This window comes from Trematomus bernacchii, unplaced genomic scaffold (genome assembly GCF_902827165.1).
Source record: "Trematomus bernacchii unplaced genomic scaffold, fTreBer1.1, whole genome shotgun sequence".
NCBI classification, from domain to species: domain Eukaryota; kingdom Metazoa; phylum Chordata; class Actinopteri; order Perciformes; family Nototheniidae; genus Trematomus; species Trematomus bernacchii.
The window spans coordinates 4,395,891-4,410,785 of NW_022988097.1; the positions used below are offsets into that span (position 1 = coordinate 4,395,891).

The 14,895-nt window shown below is 40.0% G+C and overlaps 1 protein-coding gene across 1 annotated transcript in view; it reads right to left on the bottom strand.

The window, feature by feature from the left end:
- mtus1a (microtubule associated tumor suppressor 1a) overlaps nucleotides 1-14,895 on the bottom strand; it is a 32,920-nt gene that overhangs the window by 9,226 nt on the left and 8,799 nt on the right. The window contains exons 4-7 of the mRNA XM_034121372.1: nucleotides 14,160-14,384; nucleotides 12,280-12,369; nucleotides 10,950-11,072; nucleotides 4,901-5,112 (exon numbers count right to left, since the gene is read on the bottom strand). Coding sequence (XP_033977263.1) covers nucleotides 4,901-5,112; nucleotides 10,950-11,072; nucleotides 12,280-12,369; nucleotides 14,160-14,384 — 650 coding nt within the window. The remainder of the gene's footprint in view (nucleotides 1-4,900; nucleotides 5,113-10,949; nucleotides 11,073-12,279; nucleotides 12,370-14,159; nucleotides 14,385-14,895) is intronic.

Genomic DNA, 14,895 nt, shown 5'->3' on the forward strand with positions numbered 1-14,895 from the left:
TAGAAAGAAAGACAAGCCCAACATGTCTTCACTGATTAGTGTAAACAGAAACAAACAGTATTCCTCTCTGTCCTGTTAAAGCTCATATTCCTCACTGCAGATAGAACAATGTAGAAGCCAGTTACCCTCTCTGCAGCGTATGGGGCACTAAGGCACGCTCTGCTGCCAGAACAGCCCATGATCCAGCCTCAGCCTGAGGATCGGTAGCGGGAGTCCCCCCCCCCAGCTACAGAGACCCAGTACTCCAGGACAAACGGCGGTCCAGGTGGACACACCACCTCCACACGCCTCCTCCCAGACTGCTCTGACTACATCTGAGGCAGCACTGAGAAAGCCGCTGGCTGTGGAGAGTGACTGCAGAGTGCATTACCGTAATACACCTAAAAAACACACAAAGGGGGCAGGCTACAGTGCGCAGAGGACAGCCTCCTCCCGGCGAGGTGGGGTCACTTTAAGGCAGCAGGAGTGGAGCAACCATACATTGTACAGAGCTGCCTGACATTAGATGGAGCAGGGCTTGTGCACTGACCTCCCCCAGGGGATACATGGTGAGGCTTTATTACCACCATCCTCCCCCACTACTCATCCAAACCCACATCCAATCATCCCCTCACCCCTCTGCATCACCACCTTACGATAAGCTCTGCAGCTACAGGATCCATGAGTACTGTTTCTCCATTGCAAGATGATATCATGCTGACAGATCACATGTTACTCTGAAATGAATGTAACTGTTTTATTGTTTTAAACCAAAGATAACATTTATGTCCTGGGACCGTTGGGGTTGGTTTAGTTATTTTATTATAATCGTTCTGTATAATACATATATTCTCTACAGTTGTAGACATGTTTGTAAGATATATTTTAAATATTTGTTGTCTTGTGTGTAGTAGTCTATTCTCAAGCTTGGGATAGCTTTTCAGTGCGTGTTTGTGAATAGAATTCATTACCTTTGTTTCTGTGTGAAAGTATAGAATTAAAGAATACTGTAATTTTCTGATTAACCACCTTAGTTATCATGCATCCGACTTCATTAGAAAGAGCACATGTTAACCATCTTATAACTCAGCCTATGTAACTCTAAGGGACATCTATCCAGGAGCAAAGAGCAGACATGTCCCCGGTGTATATCAATATGATACCATGTCAGGTGTAGAATAACGCTTGATGGTAGACGGAGATCAATGTCTAATTGCCTCTGATCAAGTTACAAGTTCCTAGAAATATTGTGAATTTCAAGGAGAGGTAAAGTGAGATTGTACATTTGGAAATGTGCTTGCATTCCTCCGCTGAAGAGCAACGTGTTTCACAGCTTTTGCTCTTTGAGAGAAGGTATGTCTAACCAGGTCCAGAGCTCACACACTGCATCCAAACACATGATAAGAAACAGAGCTCTGCCCTTGGTGAGCGTTTGGCTGCTGTTCATCGTAACCATATCAAGTCAACAGCTGGGACATTCTCACACTATGTTGAGGAGCTGCTGCCTCCTATTCTTGGGCTGATGAGTGACCACCAGATTCCATTACACACTGCATGCACACAATACTTGGGTATTACCACACGTGAAACACGGTTACTCTTGTGTGCCGAGATGATGGCTTGAAATCAAATGCAAGTGATGTGTGTTTTATAGGCTGAATATATGAATTGGAATCATTGGTTCCAGTGGAGGACATACTGCGGTTGAAGTTGAGTCAGCCGCTCTCAATGACAGAGGAACAAACATGTTGTGTTTTTAATATTTGTTGATGTAATCAGTTTCGCAACCCTGCCCCCCTAACATGGGAAATGAGTCAAACAACCACCAGCTGTCACATGACATGAACCAGTCTCATACATTTAAAAAAAAAAATCCAGCGTTGTTTTGCACGACTGCACATATGCATCAGTCAATACCATCCACACCATTCTCAAAAAATAAGTTACTACTGGCTTTCTGGTGCCTGGAATGTTATTGGCGGCCCGTGGTTGATGGTGTTGAAGGTTCCTAAACATCCAAGGAGCAAATGTCAAAATATCTTTGACACTTGACTGCATAATCAGGATAGCTTTATATTTTGGGGCGGTGCAACTGGCAGCAGAAGACACCACAGAACTCATTGAAGCAATCTGAGGCTAAAATTGGACTGATATGAACTGTGTCACAATCCAGAGCACTGCCACAAGGGATGTGTCTGGTGTCAAACTCTGAAGTAAAACAGTTGCTGTAATGTAGGCCAAAGGAAACTAATTCATGGGTTATTTTCTATATTTTGACTTAAAGGACTGACATCCCTTTGTTTTTTGACCACATGTTTCATGTTAGAAGCTAAGCTAATCAGTCGTTTCCTTTCCTCCGGAGTCCTTATGATGCTTGGTAATAAATCACAAGGATAGGCATTGCTAGCAAACAACCGCGTTTCACTTCACAGCAGCAAGAACCCAGAAGGAGTCCCTACAGCAGCAACACGTATTTGATCCCTGACCCAAAAACAATGCCAATGTGCAGGTGTGATGGCCCTTTCTGCTAAGCTATGCGCACCACAGCTGCAGTAGGGTTGGAAACAGGGTCCTCCCTTTCCTCTGCCCCTCCCCCTAAAGCTATCGTTTCTGCAGTTCAGGGATGCTAAAGTGAAATAAGATTTATGGGTTCAAGCAGGTTGATTTTACAGCCCAGTGGCTGGCATTTGATGGATTTGGCCTCCACTCCCTGTGCTGATGTGTCAGAGGGGGAGCATGTCAGACAAGGTCCAGTGGAATGCAAAGGAACGAGGGCAAGTTCCCAGCGGCCTCTAGAGGGAAGTCCTGGCAGGTCTGATGGCTGCCCCTTGTGTAAGTGTTTGTCCATTTGTCAACTCTAAATGTTTTTATTTAGTCTTATTGTTATGCAAAATGTCTTTGTTAGTTTGTATCATATCAACAGCAAAGGAAATTTAATTTCTGCATTGAAAACAAGTCTTAAATAAATGTTCTCCCCTCTTGTCAACTAAATATTTTCTGAAAGCTGTACCTCAGTGCAGGTTTTTTCCAACCTTTTGTGTTATTATATATTTAGTGATAATAGTTGGAATGTTAGAGGGGGAATTTCACTGACATGATCTTTTTCAGATAGAAATCGATATTGGTTGGTTTATCAAGTGTTTCTTTAATAATCTATGCACATCTCAGTGCGCTGATGAAATGCTTCCTCTCTAACAATAGGCAATGCAATAGGCATTATGAGCCAGGGGATAATGAAGAGTGGAGGAAGAGATCAAATCCTACATACAAGACAAATCCCTTCTGGACATCATACTATCAATCATTTTTAGAAATAAACAGCACTGTACCACAGTACCTAGTGTTTGTTATACATAGAAAACAACGTTTTATGGTTTCTTATATACATTTCTGAATTCAGAAACAACATACTTTTTCTCGAGTCAAAATGACTAAAATGTAACAAATTGAAAAGAAGGCGACACTTCTCAACACTAACATTACTGTGTTTATGATATCTGGACGAGTGGTGTACTCCAATAAAGTAAAGACAAGGCCCTAGTGTTAGAGCCACTTAATATCATCTTATGTCCTCATGCATATTTGGTTGGTACATTCCAGTTGTTCCATCAACACATGTGGTGTGAAAAGATTTGACAAGGGCCCTTCTAAAGTTAACAGGGAGACTGAAATAGCTGGTGGCATTTCATGTGCTCACAGGGTATCTGTTTTATTCTTCTAGGTTTACAGGAAAACAAAGATAGGAATCTTTTCCGACTGCATGGCGTCATTTTAATTCAATTCTATAATTCACTTGTATTAGCTTGTAGGGCTACTGATTAAATAAACTTAAAAGCAAGCAGCAAATCGTATTTTTGCTTGGAGTACAACTCAATGAGGGAGTATGGCGGTATGGTTGGCTGATAGGATAAGCCTGCTTGTACTGTGCTGTGCGAAAGATTAATCCCTTGGGGCATCTAGTTTCTGGAAGCCAATCACATGGCACTGCTATTAAAACCGATCCAAAACAAACAGCAAGTTCAAACATCCATATTTTTAAAGGGCTCTCATGCGACCTGAATAACATTCAAATGTATGAAACATACAACTGAGCTTCAAGTTCATCTTCCCAAGAACAAATCATGCTGCAATAAAGATGAATTATTACATCCAGGATTGCTTCAGTTGTTCCGTGCATTACAGCAACAGGGCTGTTTTGTGTTGGACAGCCTTCAAGTATGTCTATGACTGCAGCCCTCCGTACCCTTACAGTCACCCTCATGCTGTTTCTGGAAATAGAAATGCCATTTGGCTTGCCTCGTATCAACACACAGGACATGATGTTGCAACACTTGTAGTTATGTCATTAAGATCATTTCAGACTTACCCCCGTACATTCAGGCTATGTTGGTATTTTGCTAGCATTTGACAAGGTTTTAATCCGTATGTTAAAGCTTAGACTTAGTACTTGCAATTCTGTATACATATTTGATGGATATAAACAGTAGGATTCCTCAACGAGAGCTGTCTGCTTTATATATATATATTGAATATTCCTTTTTAAACCAGGCAACCTAGTGTGATAACATTAACCAGTCTAATCTTAGCTGCATTACAGTAGAAATTGTACAACAACAATCCCAAACTGAACATGGCCAGCAATTTCCAGAATTATCATCTTATCAAGAATGCACTGAGGTAGAGAGATATATACTGTATTTTCTATCAATCCATTTATCTAACATCATAAGATTTTATTTAAATATTCTCTATACATGTCCAAAAAAAGGTCAGTGACAGACTACCCATTGCGGTAATTGTGCAATATGCTTAATTATGTCTTCTCTTTGTACACATTAGATCATTTGCCGGGACAAATCATTTGAAGAGTCCAATATAACATTACAAAAAATGCAATTTCCTAAATAAAAAAGATTCCTACCTCAGCTAAAGCTCGCTCCAAGACGATGGAGACAGCATCACATTTTCGGTTACTCGCTGCCAGGAGTCCTCTGAGCTGCTGGACGTTCTGGTCCTTCCTCCCCCCCTCAGCGATACTCGCTGGCACCACATCCGGGGGTCCGCTGCGCTGGCTCGGCTGAGACGTCGGCTGCTGCTGCTGGCGGGAGGCGGCCTTCGGTTTGTTATTGTCCACTGTGAAAGAACGTGTGTTGAGTGTTGTGACAACGTTGATCATCATCATACCCCACTCCAAAACCGGTAAGCTGTTCTGACAGCAGCACCCCCCCCTCCAAACCTTATTTACTCCTGTGAGGGTCACGGATGCAGCGAGCTCCAGTGTCAGAGACAGGGATATTTCTGCCGTCTGTCCAATAAGAGAGCCTGAGGATTCTCAGAGCTGCTCCTCCGACACAACACATCCTCGATGCAATTAGTTTTCCATATCCTAATTCAATCTAGTGATGCAGATGCTGGCCCCCAAGGACAAACTATTTTAGCAACACCCTGCTAATGTAGCTTTGGTTTACATCAGCTTTATAAATACCTTAACCCCATACAACAGCTTCCATCAATAGTTTGTTTTCTCTGACACAAAACGGCAACTTCCAAACATAACTTTTACAAACTGAGTACCGAGGACACGAGGGAAGAAAATAACTTCTCCTTGAAATTAGACACCTGTTTCTTGTGTTTGTTTGTGAGGAGACTGCAGCGAGCGTTATGTAACACAGCAGTGAGAAAAGCCTGGGTCATATGGGGAACACCAGTGAGTGGAATATATCGTACCACCAGAGGCCCGTGGCATTACTCACTCTGCTCTGTCTGTCTTTTATGTAAGAGCCATTAGTGCCAATAAAGATGAATACGCAAAAACACAAATATTTACATAATTTGATGTCAAACTGGAAAATTAAAACCACACTAAATCTGTTTTTAAAACATATAGTGGTTGAATAAACCACAGTGTTCTCCTCTATAATACAACCCATGCTCATGAAGCTTTTATATTCATGTCCTTTATGAAGCACATAACCTGGAGCACATTCAAGTTAAATTTAGATTGCACTAGGCAGGGTGTCATTTTATCCCAGAAGGACCCTTAGAGACAGAACTCCCACAAGGACGTTTACATAAGAAAATAATGTGTGTATTAGGCCTGTAAGTCAGATCTGCAGCACAATTTGACAGATTCTTCCTTGGCCCACGCTTCACCAATGTTCATGAAAATCAGGCGAGTTGATTTGTATGTAATCCTTCTGACAAGCAAGCAAACCAAACTGAAAAGCTTGGCTGTGGTAATAACACTAGCATGTACAGTCATTGTGGGATATCTAAGCAAAGTCATGCTGTATTTACTTGGATACCTTTCAAAATAACACCCTGCAGTTTCTATTGGCAGAGAAGGTATTTATTCTAACCAGAGGAAGTATGTTCCCTTCCTTCAGCGGATCCAGGAGCAGGGGCGACATAATACTGCAGAGGGAATAACACTCCAAGCTGGCAATACCCACAGAGGGAAAACTGATGTAATGAACTGAGAGGGTAAACACACTCAAGCTGTAGAGTTACCGAAGCAAAACAAAAACCTTCTACTTGAGTACAAAATGGTTAAAAGTCAGTCTTAAGTTGATACAGCTCCGTATCAGGATGTGCGGTTCCCCTCAAAACTAGTTTCTCCCTGTGTCTCTCAGCCAAAGTAAACAGTTCCAGCATAAAACACAGCGCCGCCTTCTAGTCAAACAAAATAAGACACACACCTGCAGTATATAACTATAAGTGAATTTGCAAATGTTGTTGCCTCTTTAAATTTGGTGAGCAGTTTGAAATGAATGTTACTAATGTGTGTGGGATACAGGACACAAATGTGAAACAGATTTCCATCTCAATGTCCTGACTACATCCTCCTCTTATTGTTATTCATACACTCATTTGAACTCCACTTTCTTTTTTTTGCCTCATATATAGTTCATCAGTACAGAGTGATAAACGTCAAAGTAGAAAGTCTCTCTGACACAGATCCAAACTCACAGTGGATCTGTGTTGCTCAGCTTTCAATCGTTTTGAAGATGCTGCAGTTCACTAAATCTTAAAAGGTTTTTTAAAATGAGGACGCCCTCTGCTGGCTGTGCAGAGAGCGTAAGGGGACGCCATGTCCAGCTGCATCACAGCCAGCATGCACCACTAACATGCCTGCATACAGAATGAAGCCCAATGACTCAGGCTGTCAAACTACTGCACATTGGCACATTGAACTACATTTGTAAACAAATATATTGTGAAGATAAGTAGTTGTTAGTAAGTAGAACTAAAATCTCTTTTCTCTGTAATGTAGTGGTATGCAATTAGGGCTGCACGGTATGATGATAATACACGAGTTATACACAGGTAAGGTTGTGTTTTGTTTGTAGCATATCCAGGAATATCAAAGTGGAAGATAATATTATTCATCATATTACGTCCACAGTTTTCATCAATTAATATGACCAGAGCAAGGTAAGGAACAAATATGCAACGGTGTTTTGAATTTCAAAGAGAACTTTGATGTTACAGTATGAGAAAATGCTGTTGAAAGAATAAACTGATTTCAAAGTCTACTCTTTCTTGTCGGCTGCTCTAAGAATGCTGATAAAAAATAAAAGTATACTAATAAAATACAAGAAATTCTTTGTTGTATAAAAACAAATTAAGGAAATTATTGACAATACTCTTTTACAGAATAAATTCAACATTGCACTGAACAAAAGAGGCACCAAAAACGGTTCAATTTAAAAAAGTAGGTTTCTAATGATACTCTTCTTGAACTAAGTGCCAATAAAACAAATCTGAGTGCAATATCGCAGTCTTTCAACATCAACATGTGAACAAAAAAACGATATATTATGCAGCCCTGCATGTAATGATTTATATGTAACAATTAATGTAATGTCTTTTCATAAATCTTGTTTTTTGAACTTGTTGCAAAATGTAACTACTGTACACTCTACACACTACACACACTGTATAGAGGAACTGGCAAAGACATCTTTACACTTATGTTTTTTGCCTGCAAGCTGTCATCTTCTGCTCGTTTCCAGAAGACTAGAACTGGACATTATGCAACACATTTCTGCTGAATCTAAAAAAAAAATGATCTCACCTTGTTAAATAATTCAAAATGGTCTAAAGATGTGGTCGGTTCAGAGATGTATCTTGTAGATAGAGAATATGGAAATTCACTGGTTTCCAGGGCTACAAACTACAATCCTGTACATGTTTTAATCAGAAAATCTTTTGAGAGCTGCCCAGTATTATTTAATTAAGTAATCACTTATCAGAACATTTTGGCCACATATCTGGCTTTATTATCCAATACAACTGTGCAATTTCATTTGAGTTAGACGTTATATAAGCACGCAGGTCGTCTCTCCCTTTGACCGCTCTTCCATGGCAACAGAGGACCTGCAGCTATTTTCATCAAAGTGTCTGAACACAGCGATGATGACACATGTTGCCTTCTTCATTTCTCTCCTCCCATGCACAAAGATGCATTTAATGTAACAATTCAACATCACTGTACACTTCACATCAAACACTGAGTGACTTAGTAACTCCGTAGCAGAGTGCTGTGCTGCTATAAGGGGATATCACACCATAGCACAAAGCATGATGGGTGATGAAACCCTTCACAATCAAGCACTTGTTTTAGTGCTTTTGTTGACACAATACCAATAACGGTTACACACTGGACACTTGTATTGCTTTGTTTAAATAAGATATAATCCCATTTTGTATTTAAAACCCTTTGAGACCCTAAAACAGGATTACCATATAAGGTCATAACCTTTAAAAAAAATAGGAGAATGGTTTGCATTATGTGGAAACCACAGGAAGCGTCTGCCTTCCCACAATCCCGTTCAACAATCAAAACAAGGTTCCTGTAGCTTGACCGAGAAACCAAGAACCAAAATAACCTTGGTTCATCTCAGGGTGAAACAGGAGCACAGGGTGTCACTGTGAGCAAGTGCATTCTGACAGTCATAAAAAGGTGGCCTCAAACATAATACAACGGTGTTTAAATGTCAATATGGCATTAAAGGAGACCAATCGGATGTTTAGTTTAAATACAATTATTCCTGAAATCAAGATTCATATCGTTCCATATCATACAATACCTTTGCTCAGGGTTACATCTTTTGGTGAGCAAGGTGGGTAAATGAAAGATGAACCTCCTGCTTTGCCAACTAGTAAATACTAGCCAGACTAAAAATAGAGTTCAGGTCGACGTGAGAGGCAAACACTGGTAGGCTAGGCTTAAATACTACAGAAGAGAGAGCAAAACCCATAATAACGTGGGTAGAAATATTCAATATAAAATAAGTGACAAACCTGCTTTGAAAACCACCGTGTTCTTCCTGCATCCTGATAGCAGCTGAAGGCTTCGGAGTAAACCCTTGGCTGTCAGACGCACGTGGATGTTGGACAGGGAGAGCTTCGGAGACCACAACATCTCTCAAAAATAAAGCAGGGTGTTTTTATCCCAAAAAAAAAAATTGAGTTTCTTAACTAAGAAGCTTGATGCTGGCTATGAACCACATGCCATGGTGTGCCTTAGTGTATCATGAGTTAAATGATAGCAGGACTGACCGGCAAACAATAAATCCATCAATAAAAAGCAGTAGTGAGAGCTACTCCGCTGAGACGGCCTTGAAAAAAAGTGAAGGCACCCAGTTCAGCATGGCAGGTCACCCGAATTTAAATCTAAATCCAGCTGTGAAGGCTGGCCAGCGGTGTGTGGCACAGGCTGATAGATGTGATCAGGGCAGGGGGAACACATCAAATCCTTTAATCCTCTTGGTAAAGCCAGGCTATTCACCAAACACATGAATCTCTGTCAGCAGAGCAAAACAGCATCTCCAAGCTCAATGATGGCGGTGCTGTGGCAGAGCCAGGATGCTCGGAAGAGAGCAGAGGGGGTTGGGTGGGAGGAGCTGACAGCAGCAGTGCAGCCAATGGGAATGTAATCCAGCCCCCCCACTCTGCCGCTCATTTACCGTGTCCCTGTGTCCCCAGCAGTGGGATGGGAAAGGATAACAGACTTATCGTGGCACGGTTTTGTCTGGTGAGCTGCTTAGCTGGCACTGTGAAAATGTGTCTGCAGGCATGACTGGAAATCAGTTTTTTAATCCAAGAGTCAAAACAACGTGCCGACTAATTGAGTGTTATATAATGCAGCACGTTTATCATCTAGTTTCCGCAAAACTGTGCACTCAAGGGGGCTGTAATGACACTTTAGAGCACTGTAGAAAAATATGCATCACATTAACTGTGAGCAGCAGAGAGCAACACACCCAATAAAGCACACATTACAACTGTAGTGTGATTGGGTTTACAGGAAACACATGTGGTCACTGATAAACACCAGAACTTGAATGTTCTGGTAAAAAAGTAAGCACAAACCATTGGATGGTTTCACAAAAATAGACTTTGACTGCAGCCTAGATCAAACTAATTGTCAGACCCTAGATAGATGATCTAATTTAATATGTTGATTATTAGTAATTTACCAAGAAATTAAGACTTCATAAAACTACAAAACATGACTGACCGAACGATTGTATCAAACTGCTCGCCATGTTCGAAACACTATTTGTATTTCTTGGAAGAATGTTGTTGGCAGTGAATGGAGTCTGTAGACATTACTCTGGGCTTTAACAAAAAGGGGCTTTTACCAACACAGAATGTTTTCTTCAGGTAAAAACAATTAAAGAAAATAAATGTATTAATACAATTTTATATTTTTAAATAGGTGCTAAATAAATGATAAGGCAGTAGAGGACACTGCTCTTTGAACAAATAATTACCTTTAAACGGGCGAACAGAGTTAGCACATTCACAATACAGAGGTTTAAATTGCATTGTTATACTTAATACTTATTATAGAAAGCGAAATGACCAGTATCTCCTGAATTCAAACCTTTGACAAGTCATCTCAATGGAAAGGTAAGAACACAGATAATACACATGTTAAATCCAATGGAAACAACTCTTACCGGGTCCGTTTGGAGTTGGACGAACAAGTCTTGCAGAAGCGGTCCTTTTTAGAGGACTGACTGTATCATTTGAAGCGCCTCTGATGCTGAAAGCGGAGGCAGGTTTGCATGCTGCGGTCAGAGCTGAAACAAGCAGAAGATCCAGGTGAGACACGCAGCTGGAGTTCAACTGACCCATGGTGGCGCATCAACTGACATCTGACCGCAAACCAGAGGCAGCTTTTAAACTAGTTAATGAGGATTGATCAAACAGGCGGTTTAACTGAAAAACAAAGATACCACTACTATTTGATGTAGATTGAAAATAAATTCAATCAACATCAAATGTCCCTCGGCAAACATGATGAGCACACAATAACAACAACATTAGGGAGGAACAGTAGCTTTTTGTAATTGAATGTTTGAGTTTAATCACTTTTAACACAAGTCAGATTTTACAGGTCTGTTTTCTTATCAAGTGTGAGGATTTGCCAGTGATTAAAGTTTAAAGATCAATGGGGTCAGACTCACATTTACTCTTGGAATAAGAATTCAGAAAGGTAGAGCTAATTCTGATTCAAATGTAAGATCAATGGCTGGGATATATATTGACATATCAATATTGTGATACAAGACTAGTTATTCTCTTAGATTTTAGAATCCGTTATATATATATATATATATATATATATATATATATATATATATATATATATATATATATATATATATATATATATACATACATACACACACACACACACACACACACACACACACACACATACACACACTATTGTTGTTTCCTGATTTTAACATTACAGTCAAGTTATATCATATTTTGAACTCACCAGACTTGTTGCCTTTCCATTATTTGCCTTTACACACTAAATCCACATTACTGGTGGTTATTTTTCAACATTCTCATTGTGTAAATGTTCTTCATTAATGAATCACCCTTTGATGAGACAACTAAAATAATAAAATAGAGACATTTCCAATATCTCTAAAAGAAAAGTGTCTACGTATGAAGTACGAACTAAATGTGTGAGAATATGATGTGATGGTTTTATAGCATCCAATAGCTAGATATTCATTTATTTATGTTAAATACTAGTTGGAAGCTTACCATGTTCAATTGTAAAGAATAAAGCAATTTCTTTGTATTCTATAAAAGTCCATTGAAATGCAATGTCAATCTACTTACAATAATACTAATGTCATGTAAAAGTATAATCATATAATGATCATTTCTCAAGACATGAGGAAAAAAAGAGACATGATTGTACAGGAAAAGATAAAGGAGAAGTCTGTCTGATAGTAAATGCTGAGTGTGCGTGCGTTATCTCACGTGGTCCAGTGTTTTTCCCATGAGTTGTGAAGAGTCTAGCCTTCAGCACAGTTTTCAAAGGGGATGGTTTAGGTGCAGCTCCTCCAGAAACTGTTACAGAACAAGTACAGAGATGCCGATTCAATAAAGTAGATGTGACATTTTCCAGATCCTAGGAATTGTTGTAAAATGATTTGTAGAAGAAACAAACAGACCATTTCTGGTATAACCGTAAAGTGTCTTTGAGCACCTGTACAATTGCTTGATAAATTAAATGTATTTATTATTAATTAAAGGTCCCATGTCATGCTTTTCCGGTTATTACTCGGCCCCTTGTGTGTTATGTAGCTTTTTCTGTAATGTTTTCTGTATGTAAACGGTCTGCAGAGTCACCTCATCAGAACAGAGTGGGCGAGCTGACCAATCAGAGCACAGTGGGCTCATAGGGAGGGGGGGGCAGGAGCTCCAACAAGGTGTGTAGGACAGAGAGTGAATACACATACTATACAGAGATGCTGTATGAGAAACCAATGTGAGTTTGGAACATTGAACAATGTAAATCTATTCTAGTAGACCTCATCAGTAGAAATGGCCATGTCATGGCACCTTTAATTAAAACCTTAACAACCTTTAATATAATCTTCAGGGTAAAAAACAATTGATCAGATTAAAAACAGGTGTAATTTGAATCTGACCGTTACAAACTATGACAATGAATCAATATCTAGAAGGCAAAAATGAATATGTACATCCTCCGTGCTGGACTGAGTGAAATACCCAGAAGAACTTTCAATTCATCACTGCACCCTGGATAAAGCAATTATGATCCAACTCCCACTTACTTCTCCAAAGCTTTCTATGTTTTCCATGAAACGCAGCTAACAAAGGGATGATACAGAAACGATAGGATCCAACAAGCAGGCATGTCAACAGAGTGACATCACAGTGGGATGCTGCGCTGCCCTTCAGAATTAAAGAGGAGCCGTTGAAAGAATGAACTGTGAATTCAGTCCAAGTGCAGCTTCGAAGTCCTGTGTATCCGGCCATTGGCTTTTAATTGAAGAATAGAAAATAATAAGGAAACTGCTCTTTTTCTGCACCTCAGACAACAGTTGTGTCTGCGTACTCTCCTCCAGGCAACGCTGTGTGTGTGAACTAGAGTGGAATAGAACCCGTTCCCATAACAACCACACAAGGGGGGGTCCCCAGTTTGGAAAATAGGCCCTCTCAGCCAATCAGAGACCTGTATGCTGTTGAAGATGCTGCGAGGAAAAGAGCCCTCTGCTCCTTTTTTGTATAATACTCTAATAAAAAAAACACAACACACCAGCACCACTCAGAGCTCAGCACTGGATTGATCTTAGTGTTGTATACCGATTGTTGATAGCTTTGAAAGAAGTCATAATTTCTCTCCCTCCTTCTCAAATATGTGTTCTCTACTTTATTGACATTAATGGGAGCATGTTCATTTTATGTCACAGGTATTAGATGAGGTAGATAGGTGTCCAAACAATGTCAAAATATGGAAATGTATTCATAAGTGTGTGTCTTATTTTTCTAAATGTGTGTTTGTAAGGACACTTTGATATTCCTCTTTTTTATAGAGCCTAAAATAAAGAAAAGTAAAAAAGATATCACAATATTATAAAGATGTATGTTAGCAGATGTGGGGGTATTTAATCAGAGACAGATTTGCCCTGGGGAGATTTACATCCAAGCCTAGCCCTCAAGTGGGTCACCATTTAACAAAGAGGTCCCCCCCCCCCCACCTTTTGGTCCAGATGTTTTCAGAAAACACGCTTTGACAAAGCGGCCTGATGCTGGAGAACTCCTGCATGAAACTGATTTGATATCATTGTGCTTTTGTTCCTAAAAGCTCTGTAAGAGCTGGTTAGGCTTACCGTGTGTACTCCCTTCACTCGGCTCAGTGTGAACACCGGGCTCAGTGTGGCTGCTGGACGGCCCCAGGGTCTTGCGTGGTAGTCTAGAAAAAGGCGTTAGGGGAGGGCCCATGAGAGAGGGTCGAGAGGCAGTTTGAGGAAGTCGAAATCCATTCAGTTGAGGCTTGATGCTTGATGTTGACACATTTCCATGGGCTGACTCTCCTGTCTGCACTCTCTGACTGCCTGTGTTCAATGGAGCACAAATACATATCAGAGGTGAGCAGCATGAACACCGTTATTAAAGGATAAACACGCATACTGAGATGTGTCATGAATAAAAAGCTGGAAGTTAAAACATCCACAGAGCTCCCAGACAGGTCAAATCAGCCATAATATGTTATTTAACAGGTAATATTGAGTCCTTTTCATGGGATATTTGTCCATCAGAAAAACTAGTAAAAAGCATATCTATAAAGCTAAGAAAACAATGTATATATTATTAATGAAACAAATAAACAGGATCCCCAACACCTTACCCCATTTGTTAATTATAACTTTCAATATCAAATTGTACACAACTTACCAGCAAGTATCTTACTCATTACAGCAACCATGTCAAATCTGATCAAATACAAACAAATAAACAACAATATGTTGTAGTTAAAGCTAAATAATGCATCCTCGTGAAGTTTCCATGTAGCTGGAGCATGAGAAAGTTACTGCTTTTTTTTTTTTACTGTGCTCAGGGAGCTTC